Source organism: Trichomycterus rosablanca, unplaced genomic scaffold (genome assembly GCF_030014385.1).
Source record: "Trichomycterus rosablanca isolate fTriRos1 unplaced genomic scaffold, fTriRos1.hap1 scaffold_196, whole genome shotgun sequence".
In the NCBI taxonomy this organism is placed as follows: domain Eukaryota; kingdom Metazoa; phylum Chordata; class Actinopteri; order Siluriformes; family Trichomycteridae; genus Trichomycterus; species Trichomycterus rosablanca.
The window spans coordinates 13,127-30,473 of NW_026947024.1; the positions used below are offsets into that span (position 1 = coordinate 13,127).

Sequence of the window (17,347 nt, forward strand, 5' to 3'; positions counted from 1 at the left end):
CCAGCCTGGCGTTGGGGTGGATGATGCCATCATCTATCTGTTACACAGAGCTCTTTCTCACCTAAAGAAACCTGGGAGCACTGTGAGAATCACCTTCTTCGATTTCTCCAGTGCTTTTAACACCATACAGCTGGGGCTCCTGAAGGACAAACTGGACCATGTTGGAGTGGACAGTCACCTGTCCAACTGGATACTGGACTACCTCAGCAACTGACCACAGTATGTAAGGGCACGGTGGTCAGCAGCACAGGGGCCCCTCAGGGAATGGTCTTGGCACCATTCCTCTTCACCCTGTACACGGCTGACTTCATGTACAGATCACCGGACTGTCACCTCCGGAAGTTCTCTGATGACTCAGCGATTGTCGGACTTATAAACAATGACGAGGACAGCGAGTACAGAGGACTGATTCAGGACTTCGTGGACTGGTGTCTGCAGAATCACCTCCAGTTAAACGTGGACCAAAGAACTGGTGGTGGATTTCCGCAGGTGCAGATCCACCTTGCCACCGGTGAACATCCAGGGAATGGACATTGAGAGAGTGGACTCTTATAAGTACCTGGGTGTTCATCTAAACATCAAACTGGACTGGTCAGTTAACACTAACGCACTTTATAAAAAAGGTCAGAGTAGACTCTACCTACTCAGGAGACTGAGGTCTTTTGGAGTGCGGGGGGAACTCCTGAGGACTTTCTTTGATACAGTGGTGGCATCAGCCATCTTTTACGGAGTGGTATGCTGGGGCAGTAGCATCTCTACAGCGGACAGGAAGAGACTGAACAAACTTATTAAGAGGGCCGGCTCTGTCTTGGGGAGCCCCTTAGACCCAGTGCAGGTGGTGGGAGACAGAAGGATGTTAGCCAAGCTGGCATCCATGCTGGAGAACGACTCACACCCCATGCATGAGACTCTGGCAGCACTGGGCAGCTCCTTCAGTGACAGGCTGCTTCACCCTAAATGTGGGAAGGAGCGGTACCGCAGGTCCTTCCTTCCTGCTGCTGTTAGATTATACAACCAGCACTGCTCCAGATAGATCACACACACACTTTAAATTATTATTCATAAAAATGTGCAATATTCTCACGTGAAGTTATTTGTAAATATTTGTAAATATTTTTCAGAGTTTTTTCTGACTTTTAATTATTATTGTTATACATTGTACTATTTTTTATTTTTATTGTCTATTTTTAGTGCTGTACTATCCCTTTGCTGCTGCAACAATGTGAATTTCCCCACTGTGGGACTAATAAAGGATTATCTTATCTTATTTACATTTTCATTTTACATTTTCAGCATTTAGCAGACGCTTTTATCCAAAGCGACTTACACAATGAGCAATTGAGGGTTAAGGGCCTTGCTCAGGGACCCAACAGTGGCAACTTGGTGGTGGCGGGGCTTGAACCGGCAACCTTCTGTTTACTAGTCCAGTACCTTAACCACTGAGCTATCACTGGCCCTTATCTTATCTGATAATACATGAACCTGTGCTGAATAACAAGCTGTCCTCTCTGGCGCATGTTGCTAACCTGACAAGATCATGCCAGGTCTTCCTTTGCTCCCCAGCTTTGATTATTCCATTTACATTTACATTTTTAGCATTTAGCAGACGCTTTTTATCCAAAGCAACTTACACAATGAGCTGAACACGATGAGCAATTGAGGGTTAAGGGCCTTGCTCAGGCCTCACAGCGAGGGCCTTGCCACTGTTGACACAACAGTGGCAACTTGGTGGTGGCAGGGCTTGAACCAGCAACCTTCTGTTTACTAGTCCAGTACCTTAACCACTGAGCTATCACTGGCCCTAAACAGACTTTAATGACAGTATGGTTGGTTATTTTTTATGGTTTTTTTTTTTAGACTTTGAGCAGATTGGAGATTTGAACCCATGACTTGGTCATGTCAGTTCTTACATGTTAGAGTGTTTATCCATTGCGCCACCACAGCGCTGTTCCTGTCTGTGAAGGTCACTAAGATTCTTGTCTAGTTTCTTGTCATTTGCAGGCTGGACTATTGTAACACCCGTTGGCTGGTATTCTGCTGTCCACAATCAGAACCCTTTTAACTAATTCAAAATTCAGTGGCCTGCCTGGTTTCCAACCAACCTAAACGCTGCCACATCTCCCCACTGCTGCACTTTCTTCACCGACTGCCCGGTGCTGCCCACATTAAATTTCAATCACACTTGTCTAAACAAGCCAAAAACGGACCAACCAGAGCTACCTTAGAGAACTCATCAAACAGCATTCAGAGATACAAGTCTATCTTGTCTTGATCCACCAGTCAGAACTTGAGGAAGACAGGCATCAAGGATATTCTCTGACCCAGCACCCAAGTGCTGAAACGTCTGTCTTATCTAACAGTATTACTAACATATCCTACTGTTTAATAAGAAATAACAACAATTATTTTACTTCTTTTACTTTTTGGCGGAAGGTATTGTCAATATTAAAGCATAATTATTATGAAATTCAGGGCTTCTTTGATTGATTTTCTTTCTTTATTTTGTAAAAACTGTTGTATAAAAGCAATAGAACACTCGAGGTCGTGTGTTATCGCGAATAACATCACGGCTGTGATGATCTACTGTACTCGCCTTCGGCTCGTGCCTGCGACCAAATCACAGCCGTGATGTTATTCGCGATAACACACGACCTCAAGTGTTCTATTGCTTAATTATGATTGTTGGGGAGGCATTTGATAACAATTTGATTTAACTTTTGATTTAAAGTTTGCCATCCCATCAGCCCAGATTACTACAGTAAATGAAATGTATTTCATTAATAAAAGAGTTAATGCTCTTAAAGTATATAGTGGAGTGATTTGATATAAATTTGATTTGCTTATTTTATTAGACCTTTAAAATTGATCTATAGCAATTCGACTTGTTTTTAATGGAATTTTATAATTTGCATAATTTTACCATGTTACGTCTTTATGTTGTTAAAATATAAACAGAAGGATGTATAACGAGTAGGTAGGAAAGTGATTTTTAAAAATGCATAGATTCCAATAATAACAGAGAAGGTCTGAATGTAACGTTTTAGATCTACATATAGGTTGTAACTTTTCTTTCTGGTAAATGTTTATACATCGGAACTCGGTAGGTTTTGTATATTAGCAAACATCCTCCTGGGAAGAGAAGCGTTTCATCCATATTTACTAGATCAGCACTGTCAGAGAGTTAGTGGACTGGTGGAGGGAAGAACCATCACCATCATCAATGCACCTCACCTATATAATCCCAAACTCTCTCAGAAGGAACTGAGACAGAAAGTGAAAGAGTGCATCACACTCTCAGATCCTGGACCTCATGTGTTCTTACTGGTGCTCCAGTCCCAAAACCTCACAAAGGAGCACAATGACAGAATCATAAGCACCCTGTACTGTAAAAAGCTGTGTATTAGGGCTGCACGATATTGGAAAAAACTGACATTGCGATTTTTTTCCCCCCTGTGATATACTGTATATTTTGATATTAAAAAAATGCAGGAATTTTCACCACATTATTGATAATATTAATAATGCATGTATCTTACTCTAAATAAGGGGCTCATCTGTGAAAAAGGCTGGTGCCTACAAGGGATACAAAAGATTATGACGAGCTACATCTTTGTACTCGGTTGAAACTGAGCATTAAACTAAGAAAGCTTCAATATCACATGAGGGAATTAACAGGATTGACAAAATTGGTCATTTAATATTTTATCAAAACCTCTTCAAGTAGTAAACATTATTAAAATAAAACTATACAAACAAAAGAGCAGCTATACACCTGTTCCAAATCAGAGATGCCTTAGTTACTAAGCACAATACTGAGGCAGAACGAGTGAGAGTCGGAAGCGTCCTTAGTGATGAAGGCAATCCCAGAATTCACTGCGGCATTTCTTCTCTCACAGAAAAATAAACATGGCTGACGGTGCAGACAAAGTTATTTTCAAACGTAAATAAATAATTATTGATTTTTAAAGTTTTTTTATTTGCAAGTTTGGGCTTGTCAGCAAATGTAAGAGTTTTCTGTACACGTATCCAGATGTTATATTGACATGTTAGCACTGTCCCACCTCATTCCATTAGTTTGAATGGCAAGATGCTAAACGCGAAACCCGATGGAATCGCTAAGTAGCGCGTTCCAATAACCTGCCTTCTAAGTCATTGACTTATTAGAATCCTCTCCACTGAGGCAGCTGCAACGGTGTGAATTTTCATTTTGTGTCAAGCAGCAAAAAAGTTGTAGCATGACGTATTTGATTTAATTTGCATTAAGTAACATCGCACGTCCTGCGATGTGACTATCGCGCATGCACACATCGCGATGTCGATGCTGAAACGAAATATCGTGCAGCCCTACTGTGTATAGTGAAACCCAGCTAATTATAACACATTCCAAAATCTATAACATATTATAGCCTATAATGTTCTAAACACAAACAGTAAGAGTAAGTTACACCCAACATTCATGCACAAAAAGTGCATTGCTCCACTTATTACATATAGCAGCTGTGCATTAATATACTTAACAAAACAAAATATTCCCTCAAGTGCTGGGAGTATAGATATGTAAAAAGTACTAATGTAATAAAATAGTGTTTCATATGAACAAATCGGCTCTTTTTGGGTTTTTGGGGATTGACAGACCTGTTGTCTGATGATTCACACCAGCAATGAATTCACAGGTAGTGATTTTAAAGTGTGTAGGTGGCATCAAATTTAAACTTTCTTTATATTTACATATACAATCAAGCTGCCCAAAACATTAAAAGTCATTTCTTTGTAAGTTGTCAGTTAAATAAAAGTAGATGAATACAATTTACTCCTGGAAATCATCGGTGGACCAAAATCTCAGGCTCTGTGTGGAATTTTGCCTGCTGCAGATGGCTAGTCAGGACCTAAATACAATAAAATGACAGTGAGAACAGTGAACCTCAGAGAAATCAAGAAGAAAGGATGTGGGTAATGAAGAACATGTGAGGGCCGGAAACTGAAAGTGCAGAGACTCACTATTACCTAGCTGAAGAGCAGATAAAGTCAAGTTTACTTCAGCAGAATGAGACAAATTTGAGTTCCCCTTCTTCAAAATAAAATAAATGAAGCTGGAATTGTTATTTCTGATCAAGACTAAACACCTTAAATTGACTTCTGTTTGGCATTTTAAATAAAAGTAGGGTGGGGCGGTCCGGGTCCTTTCTGTTTGGAGTTTGCATGTTCTCCCCGTGTATGTATGGGTTTCCTCCCACAGTACAAAGACGTTCAAGTGAGGTGAATTGGAGACACAAAATTGTCCATGACTGTGTTCGATATAAAACTTGTAAACTGATGAATCTTGTGTAATGAGTAACTACCGTTCCTGTCATGAATGTAACCAAAGTGTAAAACATGACGTTAAAATCCTAATAAACAAACAAACAAACAATAAAAGTAATTAACTTACTTAAAACATTTGCTGTGTGGGTGTTATAATTCCCTTTTACAGAACACACATATACACTGATCAGCCATAACATTAAAACCACCTCCTTTTTTCTACACTCACTGTCCATTTTATCAGCTCCACTTACCATATAGGAGCACTTTGTAGTTCTACAATTACTGACTGTAATCCATCTATTTCTCTACGTACCTTTTTAGCCTGTTTTCACCCTGTTCTTCAATGGTCAGGACCCCACAGGACCACCACAGAGCAGGTATTATTTAGGTGGTGGATCATTCTCAGTACTGCAGTGACACTGACATGGTGGTGGTGTGTTAGTGTGTGTTGTGCTGGTATGAGTGGATCAGACACAGCAGCGCTGCTGGAGTTTTTAAATACCGTGTCCACTCACTGTCCACTCTATTAGACACTCCTACCTAGTTGGTCCACCTTGTAGATGTAAAGTCAGAGACGATCGCTCATCTATTGCTGCTGTTTGAGTCGGTCATCTTCTAGACCTTCATCAGTGGTCACAGGACGCTGCCCACGGGGCGCTGTTGGCTGGATATTTTTGGTTGGTGGACGAATCTCATTCCAGCAGTGGCAGTGAGGTGTTTAAAAACTCCAGCAGCGCTGCTGTGTCTGATCCACTCATACCAGCACAACACACACTAACACACCACCACCATGTCAGTGTCACTGCAGTGCTGAGAATGATCCTCCACCTAAATAATACCTGCTCTGTGGTGGTCCTGACCATTGAAGAACAGCATGAAAGGGAGCTAACAAAGCATGTAGAACAGGGGTGTCCAAACTTTTTTCTAGAAGGGCCAGATTTGATAATGTGAAAGTGCCCGAGGGCCAACAGTCCCTGATGACATTACTTTAAACAATAAAATATGCAGGGCGCTCAGGTGGCACAGCGGTAAAGTACGCTAGCTCACCAGAGTTGGGGCTTTGAATACATCGTATCGAATCTCAGCTCTGCCTTTCCAACTGGGCTGGGCGGCAACATGAACAACGATTGGCTGTTGTTCAGGGTTAGAGGGTAAGAAAGTCGGATCATAGGTTCCTCATAACTGGTGCGACTGCGGCCCCTGCTAGCTGACTGATGGCGCCTGCACAGGGCTGAGGAATAATGCTGATGGGGGTGTGGCCCTCCGTACACAGTGCCCGTCAAGTATATGAACTCGACTCGTGCAGGTGCACTATCTGTACTGACTGTACGTGCCGGAGGGGGTGTATATCAGTTGAAAGGCATCCTCAGTCAGCGGTGAAGGGTCGAATCAGTATAGAGGACACAATCAGGGTAATTGGAGACAACTAGACTGGGGGATAAAAAATGGGCGGAAAACATATATATATATAACAATATAATATGCTGTTATTTAATCATTTTATTTTCACACAGCGAACAACAACCAAATGTAAGCATTCAGGTGCCAAACATGGTTTAGGTTTAAACTATAACAATGCATGGCTACCTTTGGAGTATTTCCTGGCATACAGAACCATAAGACAAAAGAGAAAAAAAGACGTTCATATTGAATAATCCTTGACACTGTGCTTAAGTTATCTGGCTAACTCAGAAATCATGCTTTCAAAATATTTTGATCTAATATTGTGCTTCAATAAAACATCAAAACACAGATAGGATTATTTCATAGATCTATTAAGAAAACCTTTAATACTGTAATGTGACAATATCTTTACTTTGTAAATCATGTTATTTACTGCTATAAAAAAAGTTCAGTTGTGTTAATAAATACAGTCCGTGTAAACACTTAGTCCATATAAATATCAGATACAAATGTGTTTTAAAAAAAACTACAAACATCACAAATATAAACATTTTTACAACCATGTGATTGAATAACCTGAATAAACTGTAGAGACGAAACATCACACAGTAAACGAGTTTCACTTCTTTCTCAAACAGTAGCGGATGGGAGGGAGGCGGAGATAAGGGGTTTGATGGACAGGTCTAGCAGCCAATGGAGAAACTCGTTACAGAGAATGCGTGACTTCATTCATCTTTTTATTGGTTATTTTGATATGCGCTGCTATGAACAGACAGATTTATACCCACAATCAACACATATAAAAAAGTAAAAAACGCTAAAAGTGTTTGTAATCAGACAGCGACGATATATATATTTCTTTCTGTTTGACTGTGCTGGCGGGCCACAAGTAATGTAATTTAAGACAGAAGGCGCGGGCCGGACTTTGGACATGCCTGATGTAGAGAAACAGATGGACTACAGTCAGTAATTGTAGAACTACAAAGTGCTTCTGTATGGTAAAGGGAGCTGATAAAATGGACAGTGAGGGTAGAAACAAGGACTTAATGTTAAGGCTGATCTGTGTAAATTTCTGTAATGTTTGAACAAAGCATCCTCAAAACTTTTTTTGTGTAAATAATTATCATATTATTGTTTTTGACACCCAGTAAACAAAACATTTTGGTCTTTTTGGTAAATTAGTGTATTGTGGCTGTAAACATAGCTGCTGTCTTTATTTCTTGCAGTGTGTGAGCTAAGGATCGTTCTACTGGGAAAGAATCTTTCAGACACAAGCACAGTGGGAAACTTCATCCTGGGCAGAGATGCATTTCAAACTGAAGTTCCTCCACATTCTGTAGATCTGCACAGTGAGAGGGCCAGAGGAGATGTGGAAGGAAGATACATCACCATCATCAATTCTCCTCATCTTTTTAAGCAGAACCTCTCACAGCATCAGCTAAACCTGCTTATTAACGAGTGTATATATCTGGCTGATCCTGGACCTCATGTGATCATCCTGGTTGTACAGCCAGATGATTTCACTGAAGCAGACAGAAACAGAATGAATAGTATCTTCTCAGCTGTATCTGATGAGGTCTATAGACACACCATGGTGCTCACTCTGGAAACCATGGAACTGGGCACCAGTGTAGATCCACCTGAGGAGACTGCAGTGCAGAAGATCACTGCTGACTGCAACAAGAGACATTTAGTGTTTAATAGATGCAGTCATGATGATCTTTTGCAGATGATTGATGTGATAGTGAAGATGAATGGTGAGAGCCTTACCTGGGAGGAATTTCAGGATCCTGTAATTGATTTAAAGATCTATGAACAACATGCAGGCTTAGAAGAACACAGAGAAGAGCATGTTCAAACCAGTACTGGTGAGTAACCACCACAAACACATGTTGAGAGTAAGGGCAGTGGTAGCTCAGTGGTTAAGATGCTGGACTGGTAATCACTAGGTTGCCGGTTCAAGCCTCACCACCACCACCATTGTTGGGCCCCTGGGCAAGGTCCTTAACCCTCAATTGTTTAAACTGTATTCAGTCATAATTGTAAGTTGCTTTGGATAAAAGCGTCAGCTAAATGCTGAAAATATAAATGTAAACGTAAGATGATCATGAAAGAGGGTGAAAAGTCAGTTGTCTCAGTCCACACACTGTTTACCACACAATGTGCTTATGATATTCTTTATCAGCTTTTTCTAATGTGTGTGTGTACACTAAAACTGTAAGAGCAAATGTATTATTTTAAAAGAATGCACTGAAACATGCACTTGTTAATGCGTCTCTCTAGGCATGATCCAGCCCTGACTAATCCACCATTATTTTGTGTCACTACTAACACATATTGTGTCTCATCATCAAAGTTTTGGTATTTCCAGACAGTTTACACCAAATACTTCTCAAAACATCTCTCTAATAACATGAATGTATTTTATATACAGTACAGGCCAAAAGTTTGGACACACCTTATCATTCCTGTGGTTTTTCTTAATTTTTTTTTAATTTTCTACATTGTAGATTAATACTAAATACATCCAAACTATGAAGGAACACATATGGAATTATGTAGTAAACAAAAAAGTGTTAAACAAACCAGAATATGTTTTATATTTTAGATTCTTCAAAGTAGCCATTTTTTGCTTTAATGACAGATTTGCACACTCTTTGAACTTTTCTTAACCAGCTTTATTAGGTTTCCACCTGGAATGGTTTTCAATGAATGTTTGTGCCTTGTCTAGAGTGAATTTTTGGAATTTGTTGCTTTTTTAATGTGTTTGAGACCATCAGTTGGGTTGTGCAGAGGTAGAGTTGGTAAAATATAAAACATATTCTGGTTTGTTTAACACTTTTTGGTTCACTACATAATTCTTCATAGTTTGGATGTCTTCAGTATTAATCTACAATGTAGAAAATAAAAATAATCAAGAAAAAACATTGAAGAGAAGGTGTGTCCAAACTTTTGGCCTGTACTGTACATGCAAATATCTATACATTTTAAAACCAATAAATATACAATAATTGGCCATTGGGTGTTTCTAGTCTAACTAGACTCAATTATTTATTAATTATTAATTAATTACATTTGGTTAATTGAAAACACAACCTCTACAGCAAACAATTGCCTGCAGATATTAATGCAGTTACTTTATATTTGTTAAACCTTTTGATTTATTCTTGTGGCTTGTGCAAATGTTTTGACACCCTATTTTGTTTCACCATTTTAGCCAGTACCCTCATAGCAAACACTTTTATAGTAGCCTGGGTTCCTCTTCTTAGACCTTCTTATAAACTGCTTAAAAAAGATTAAAAAAAAAGACATTTTCACAGATTTCCAGTAATGTTTAAGTCAGGTTACAGTAAGGGTCATTTTCAGTTTCCTTTTAGGTGAAAGTGGGAGCTGACTCTCACTGTAAAGCAGTTTTTGTTTTCCCGACATTAACCATGCACTTATTGTTGTTTTGATTCAGTCCATGTGTTTCTTTTACATTTCCATTTTTTACTTTTACATTTGATGCCTGTAACATGCTCAAAAAAGTTGTGACAGAGGAAAAATAAGAGTGAAAATTTGATAGTTTAAGTTACAGTGTTATGAAATGTTCCAAATTAAGAAGGTGAATTGGAAAACATAGATTGTGGCTCACCACTGTGTTCCAAACTTCATGAGAGAATTGTTAATCAGTTTAAATATATTTTAATGTATACTGTACATAATTTAGGAAATCTGGACATTAAGTTCACTGTGACAAAGACAAAAAATAGCATTACAGACTGTTATCTCTGAGAGATACAAACGCCTGAACAATCTGTCAGGGTATGGAGGTGCATCAGTGCCATGGCATGAGTGACTTGCATATGTGTGAAGGTTCTATTATTACAGAGGCATCAATAGTGCCAAAGGAAAGTATTTGTACTTTACCCAGTTAACCAAAGACTGAAGTGAATAAACAAACACAAATTCCTCATTTGATTGTATTATACAAACTCTCCCAACTTTACTGTGAATGGTGTTTGTAGTATTTTTGCTACGAAGGTTGTTTACTGCTTTTGAGTTCACAAATCTAATATGTAATTTGTCCAGGGTGCTTACTGTATGGATTAGAGGCATTTGATGTACACATATTAATTAGTAAATGAAGTATTTGGGATGTCAATGTTTCCTAAACCATTTTAGATGATGATGCTGATGTATTTTTTCTTGTAGAGTCTAAGCTAAGGATTGTGTTGTTGGAGAAGAGTCTACAGAACACCAGCACAGTGCAAAGTTTAATCCAAGACAACTATCAGACCAACGTTCCTCCTTGTTCAGCAGATCAGCACAGTGTAAGTGCTAAAGAAATGGTGGAGGGAGGACGATTTACTTTCATAAACCCACCTCTTCTCTATGATCCAGAACGTTCTCAAGAGAAAGTGATTCAGAGTGTGGAAGAGTGTCTGTCTCGTTCTCATCCAGGACCTCATGTGTTTATAATTCTGGTACAATCATACAGCTTTACAGAGGAGGAACGAATGCGCCTGATCTCCATACTGAACTGCTTCAGTGACAAAGCTCTACACTATTCCATTCTGATCAGTACAGACATTAAAGATTTTAGTTTTAAGGGAATGTCTGGTGCGTTTCAGAAGCTAAAGGAAAACTGTCCTACAAAGTATCACAAACTTAAAGAGTTACAGAAGAAGAAAAATTGTGTTTTACAGCTTTTTAAGGAAATCGAAATATTGGTTAAAAAGAATGGAGGCCATCTTACATGTGAAAGTGATAAAAATGTGAGGAACATTTTGTTCCCAATAGATGATGAATTTACAACACAAAAAATGAAGACTAAACGAAGTATAATGGGAAAGGTTAAAGAAAATGGTAAGTAATCATTTATAACATATTATGTAATTCACACAGGGACAACATGGTGGCACAGCAGTGTTTCTCACAGTTCCAGCATCATCAGGACCTGTATTAAAATCTCACCCTCAGTCACTGAGTGTATTAAACTGGACACTAATAATCTGACTAAGACCAAGTTCTGGTAGTATTTCGATTGTTAAGTAATTAATACATTTAAATATAACATTAAACCTTTTATATTGCTGATGAAAACTGTTATTTCTTACATTTTATTAAGTTTACTTCTATTAGGCAGGAACAACTTTACTTATTCTATTTGTTTACAATTTTACCACTTTTATTCTGTTACTTCAGTACCAGAAAAAGTCTCTACATTACCAGTGTTGAACTTGGTGCTGTGTGGAAGTGATGAACTCAAATCTTCTATATCAGATCTCATTCTGAAGCAGACAGAACTGATATCAGATCCCAGATCAGAGTGTTTTATGAGGAAGGGTGTGGTGAGTGGATACCAGGTCACACTGGTAGAGACTCCAGCTCTTTATGACACTCAGCTCTCAGAAGAGGAAGTGATGCGAGAGACTCTTCAGTGTGTATCTCTTTGTAATCCTGGAGTTCATGCTTTCATCATCATCATACCTGTTGGTCCACTTCAGGATGAAGATAAAGCAGAAATCAAGCTGATCCAGAGGATCTTCAGCTCCAGAATGAATGACCACACCATCGTCCTCTTCAGCAACAGTAACACTGATGAAACTGCAGCAATAAACTTTATTAAACAAAGTTCAGAAACAGAAGAACTTCTCAGCATGTGCAGTGGTAGATACATCATGTTACAGAAAACAGAGAGTGAAAGACTCCAGCAGGTACCAGCTCTGTTGGATCAAGTAAAGAAGATGGCGACTACCAACAAGTTTTATTCTCTCCTGATGTACGTTGAAGCACAAAAAGACAGAGTTAAACAAGAACTAGAGAACAAACTGGCTGAGATGGAGGAGAAAATCAAGCAGCTACAGAAACATCAACAGCAAACATGTGAGTAGTTTAATATATAATAATTATATAATTAATAGCTACTAATCAAATACAGGGCACCACTGACATTTTAAGGAGAAATTCATTTCTGTAGGAGTAAAGTCTGTTAAACAAGTATTTCTCTTACCCAAGTAATTAAACTCACAGCACTAAATTTTGAGTCTCTGTATTGTCTATTGAACTAACAAAAACAACACATACAATGACTATTAATAAGTAAATGGCATAATTAAGCGGTTATGATAGAAGTATGAATCTGTAGGTTAACTATTAGAAAACTATAAAACAACATTATTATAGTGGATTTATAGTAGAACCAGGAGTTTTAGAGCCAGATTGAAGTGTTTGCTTTTGATTAATAGTGGAAATAAAAAAGTATTAAAACCAAACACTCCACCGTGAGTACATGAGAGCGTGTACCTGTCGGCTCATGAAGGAAGTGTTTAAAGGGAGAGGAGAGAGTCCCGTAGCTGAATCACTTCAATGTTCCGCTGAGAAGTGGGCTTTCCATGCTGCAAGACTTCGCTTAGGTGCCTCGTCCCAATGACTTTTAATTCTGAGGTGTTTAAATCAGACTGAAGCGCTCTCCTTTTCTTAGTCTTTAAAGATGTACAGATGTGGAGCACACTGGTCAGCCCACTTTGGGCAATTCGATGAAGAGTTGATTTCTCTACATGCAGCTAAATAGGAACTTTTAGAAGCGGACCATTCACGTCATATCCAAACTTCCAAAAACGCAAACAGTAAACTACTGAATCAAATGAGTTGGCTCATTGACCTAACCTAACTCTTCTGAATTAGCTGCATTCTTGAAACTTCCAAAAGTTCTTAAACTGACTCCGAATGCTGTGCCGCTTCTTTTCAACTCAGTTACAGAGGAGTGGCCTGCAGGAGTTAAGCCAATGGAAGAGCCAATGAGCCAATTTAGGTTATTTAAGTGTCATTTTCAACTTATTAGGCCAGAGAATTTTTTCCCTCACTTTACCATGTTGTTTGGCTGTCATATGCCCATTACTTAACTGCAGCTTTCTGTTCTGCCACGCTGCTAAAATCATTCTGGCCTGATTTACTGTGTGCAAGCTGAGATGACACTGAGCACAGCACAGAGTTTAAACACTTTGTGAATAAGAGATTTCAGTTTGTGATTTTTAATGAATTTTTAAAAACCTCAAATATGTTTTATTATACAATTATATTATTAAATCAGGTTAAATCAGGACTGATTTCTTTTTCAACCATTATACTTGTGTTTTTCATTTTAATAGCATTTTATAACTTTACTGCTTTTATCTGGTCCCTTAAATGATGTAGAGCAAAATGCACAAATAAAGCTGGGAAAATTTTTGTTTTAAAGTTTTATAGTCATTTATTTTGAACTTTTATGTTAAAGTGGTTAATTAATGAGCACTGTCTACACAATCCTTAGTTATTAAAATAAAAAATGTCTTCATGTGCCAAACCCAAGATATACAGCTTAAATAAATACAGACAGCTGAGAAGCACTAAGTATTAATAAACATTCTACTCTTCATTTATCTGACCTGCCTTTAACATCATCTGCTGTTTTTATAGTTTAATGCTTTATCTTATTACTTATTCTCATCTGTGCAAAAAACATCACAAAAAACAGCATAAATTCACTTAAAGCATAAATTGAGCAAACATGGCAAATTAGTAGCATCCCTTGATGTCCTTTTCAAGCCCAACATGCACCTATCCAACTTTTTATAAATATTAGACATATTACTGCTATCTGATGGTGGGGCCACACACTACACTCAAAACAGTCATGAATCTGTGGCTTGATGATCTGGAAGGTCCCAAAATACACCAAAAGATCATGAAAGAAAGTGTCAATGTTTAAATTAGTGTTCCCAGGACCACATCATTTATTTTGTTTCTCCCCAAATGTTTCCTATTGCAGTTGCTCTGCTGCTAGCCCAGAAGAGCCAAAGACTTGCACAAGCCTTCTTGCTGTCACCAGGGCCTTTTTTTTCACCAGCCGATTCAGCAGCAGATTCCTACGCAGAGCCGTATCTAGTAGGTCATTGTATATCTAATGTGAATGTGACCTGGAGGCTGCATTGCGCAGTGGCAGTGTGGAGAAATTCAATCTTCCCTCTCTCAGACACAGCCATTTTTGTTTGTTGGACCCAAAGCCAGGTCTTTAGAACCACTGAGATTTAAACTTCAAACACATCTAAACTAGTGTATTAGACTGCTGCTGCAACTGAAAATTATAACATTTAGCTAATTAAAATAAAAATTAAAATGATCTTAGTGGCCAGTGCTTATACCAGAGTAATAGAAAATGTGTCTCTTGTCCTGTATTTTTTGGATTTGTAGCAAATACTTTATTTTAAACAAATAACATCAGGGGGACATGGTTATGATATTCAACATATTGAATTATTTTTGCAAAGTTAAAATTCACACCAGAAAAAAAAAAGATTGAATACATTTAATTTTAATTTAATACATTTTATTTTCAGGTGCTGAGGGTAAATCACCTGATCCTGGGAGTCTGAGAATTGTTCTTATTGGAAAAACAGGAAATGGGAAAAGTGCATCAGGAAACACCATCCTTGGAAGAGAAGAATTTCAGTGTGATGTCAGCATGAAATCTGTGACAAAAAATTGCCAGAAGGGATTTGGAGAAGTTGAGGGCAAAACCATTGCTGTTGTTGATACTCCAGGACTTTTTGACACCACATTGTCAAATGAAGAAGCAATTGAAGAAATAGTAAAATGTATCTCACTCTCTGCTCCTGGACCTCATGCCTTTGTCATTGTGTTAAGTGTAGGAAGAATCACACAGGAAGAGCTGAAGACTTTGAGTTTGATCAAGAAAATGTTTGGTACTGAGGCAGCAAAGTTCACCATAGTGCTGTTTACACATGGAGATGATCTGAAAAAACTGACTCTTAAAGAGTTTATCCAAAAAAGTGATAATAGAAGCATAGATAAACTAATCAGGGACTGTGGTGAAAGAGTTCACGTGTTCAATAATGAAAAAGAGAACGATCGTACACAAGTCCATGATCTTATTAGAATGATAGAAGAAATGATAAAGTCCGACAGAAACAATTACTTTACAAACGAGATGTTTGAGGCGGCAGAAAATTCCATCCAGCAGAAACAACAAGAAATACTGAAAGAGAAGGAGGAACAGATGCAGGCTGAAAAAGAAGCTCTGAGATACAAATATGAAGAAGAACTGGAGAAGATAAGGAAGAGTATGGAGACAGAGAAAGAAAAGCTGGAACAAGAGAGACGTGAAAGAGAAAAAGTGTTTAAGGAAAAGGAAGAAGCACTGAGACGAGAGTTTGAGAAAAAAGAAGAAGAAGAAAAGGAGAAACGGAGGCTGGAGGACCTAAGAAGATCAGAAGAGGATGAACAACAAAAGGCAGAGAATGATCGCATGTTGAAGGAGATGAGGAAGGAAATGGAAAACCAAAATGCTACATTTCTCAAGCAGCAAGCTGAAAAAGACGAGGAGGACCGGAGGAGAGCAGAAAGAGAAAAAATCGAGAGGGAACGTTTTGAACATGAACAAAAAGAAGCAATGGAGAAACTACAAATCAGACAACAAGAAGAGATTAAAAAGAAAGACGAGGAAGAACAAAAGAGAAGAAAAGAACAAGATGAAGAACAGGAAAACTGGAAGAGGAAAATGAAGGAGGCAGAAAATGATAAAAAGGAGATAAAAGATGAAATTCAGAGAAAACTGAGAGAACAGGAGATGGAATGGAAGGAGAAGATGAGAGCAAGCGAAGAAGAACACAAGACAACGAAAGAGAAACATGATAAAGAAGTAAAAGAACAGGAAGAAAAACAAAAACAAATGAGAAGAAACTTTAAGAAGGAAAAAGAAGATGAAAGACATAAAAGAGAAGAGGAAAGAGAACAACTGAAAGAAGCAGAAAGAAGAGAAAGAGAGCAGAGAGAGCGAGAGTATGAGGAATACAAACTAAAACTGAAGAAAGAGTATGAAGAACGAGAAAGAATTAGAAAAGAAGAGTGGGAGAGAAGAACCAGTGAGGACAATGAGAGAAGAGAAGAAGACAGGCAGAGGATAAAAAGACTAAAAGAGGAAATTGAGAGAGAAAGACAGGAAGAGATCAAGAGAAGAGAGAAAGAAGACAGAGACAGAAGAGAGAAAGAAGAACGAGAGCGTGAGGGAATGAAAAAGAACTACGAGAAGAAAGAGCTGGACATGAAGAGCAAATATGAAGATGAGGCTAGAAGACAAGCTGAGCAATTTAGTGATGTTAAAGCTCGGCTGGAAGAACTGATTACCAAGCACGAGGAGGATTATAAACTTCTCAGTGATCTGTACTACGGTACACATCAGTTCGAACAGAGCAAGGAGGAGACAAAAGGGGGATTACTTAAGCTTATACAAAGCAAATGTACTATTGCCTAAAAACAACTGCTTCTATATGGATATTATTGTCTTGATATTTATATTTCAACAACACAAACGGGGTAAGCCAAGAAATTATAGCTTTTGTAAATAAATTAAATAGCCAAAAGTATGTGGACACCTGAGCAAGATTACCTTCTTTAACCTCCCATTACAAAACCATTAATTTAACCTTTATTCATGCAATAAAGATTTATGCCCACACACAGAAATCCAGTAGCCTATCAGGAGAGGCAGTCTCTAAATATCTACAGGGAGGACACACTTATTGATCTGTATGGGCCAACAGCAATGTCCTATGAATACATATGTAGGGAGCCCCTCACAGGGGCCAAAAACAACTAA

At 38.3% G+C, this 17,347-nt stretch overlaps 2 protein-coding genes across 2 annotated transcripts; both read left to right on the forward strand.

Annotated features, from left to right (window-relative positions):
* Positions 1-264: 264 nt before the first annotated feature.
* On the forward strand, positions 265-12,584 carry LOC134306507 (GTPase IMAP family member 8-like). Its single transcript, XM_062990343.1, has 4 exons — positions 265-511; positions 7,935-8,576; positions 10,903-11,556; positions 11,896-12,584. The coding sequence occupies exons 1-4, from the start codon at positions 265-267 to the stop codon at positions 12,582-12,584; spliced, it is 2,232 nt and encodes a 743-aa protein (XP_062846413.1).
* A 422-nt stretch (positions 12,585-13,006) lies between these two features.
* LOC134306508 (trichohyalin-like) lies at positions 13,007-17,002 on the forward strand. The gene is made up of 2 exons (XM_062990344.1): positions 13,007-13,106; positions 15,069-17,002. Exons 1-2 carry the CDS (start codon positions 13,007-13,009, stop codon positions 17,000-17,002), a joined length of 2,034 nt encoding a protein of 677 aa, XP_062846414.1.
* Positions 17,003-17,347: the final 345 nt, after the last annotated feature.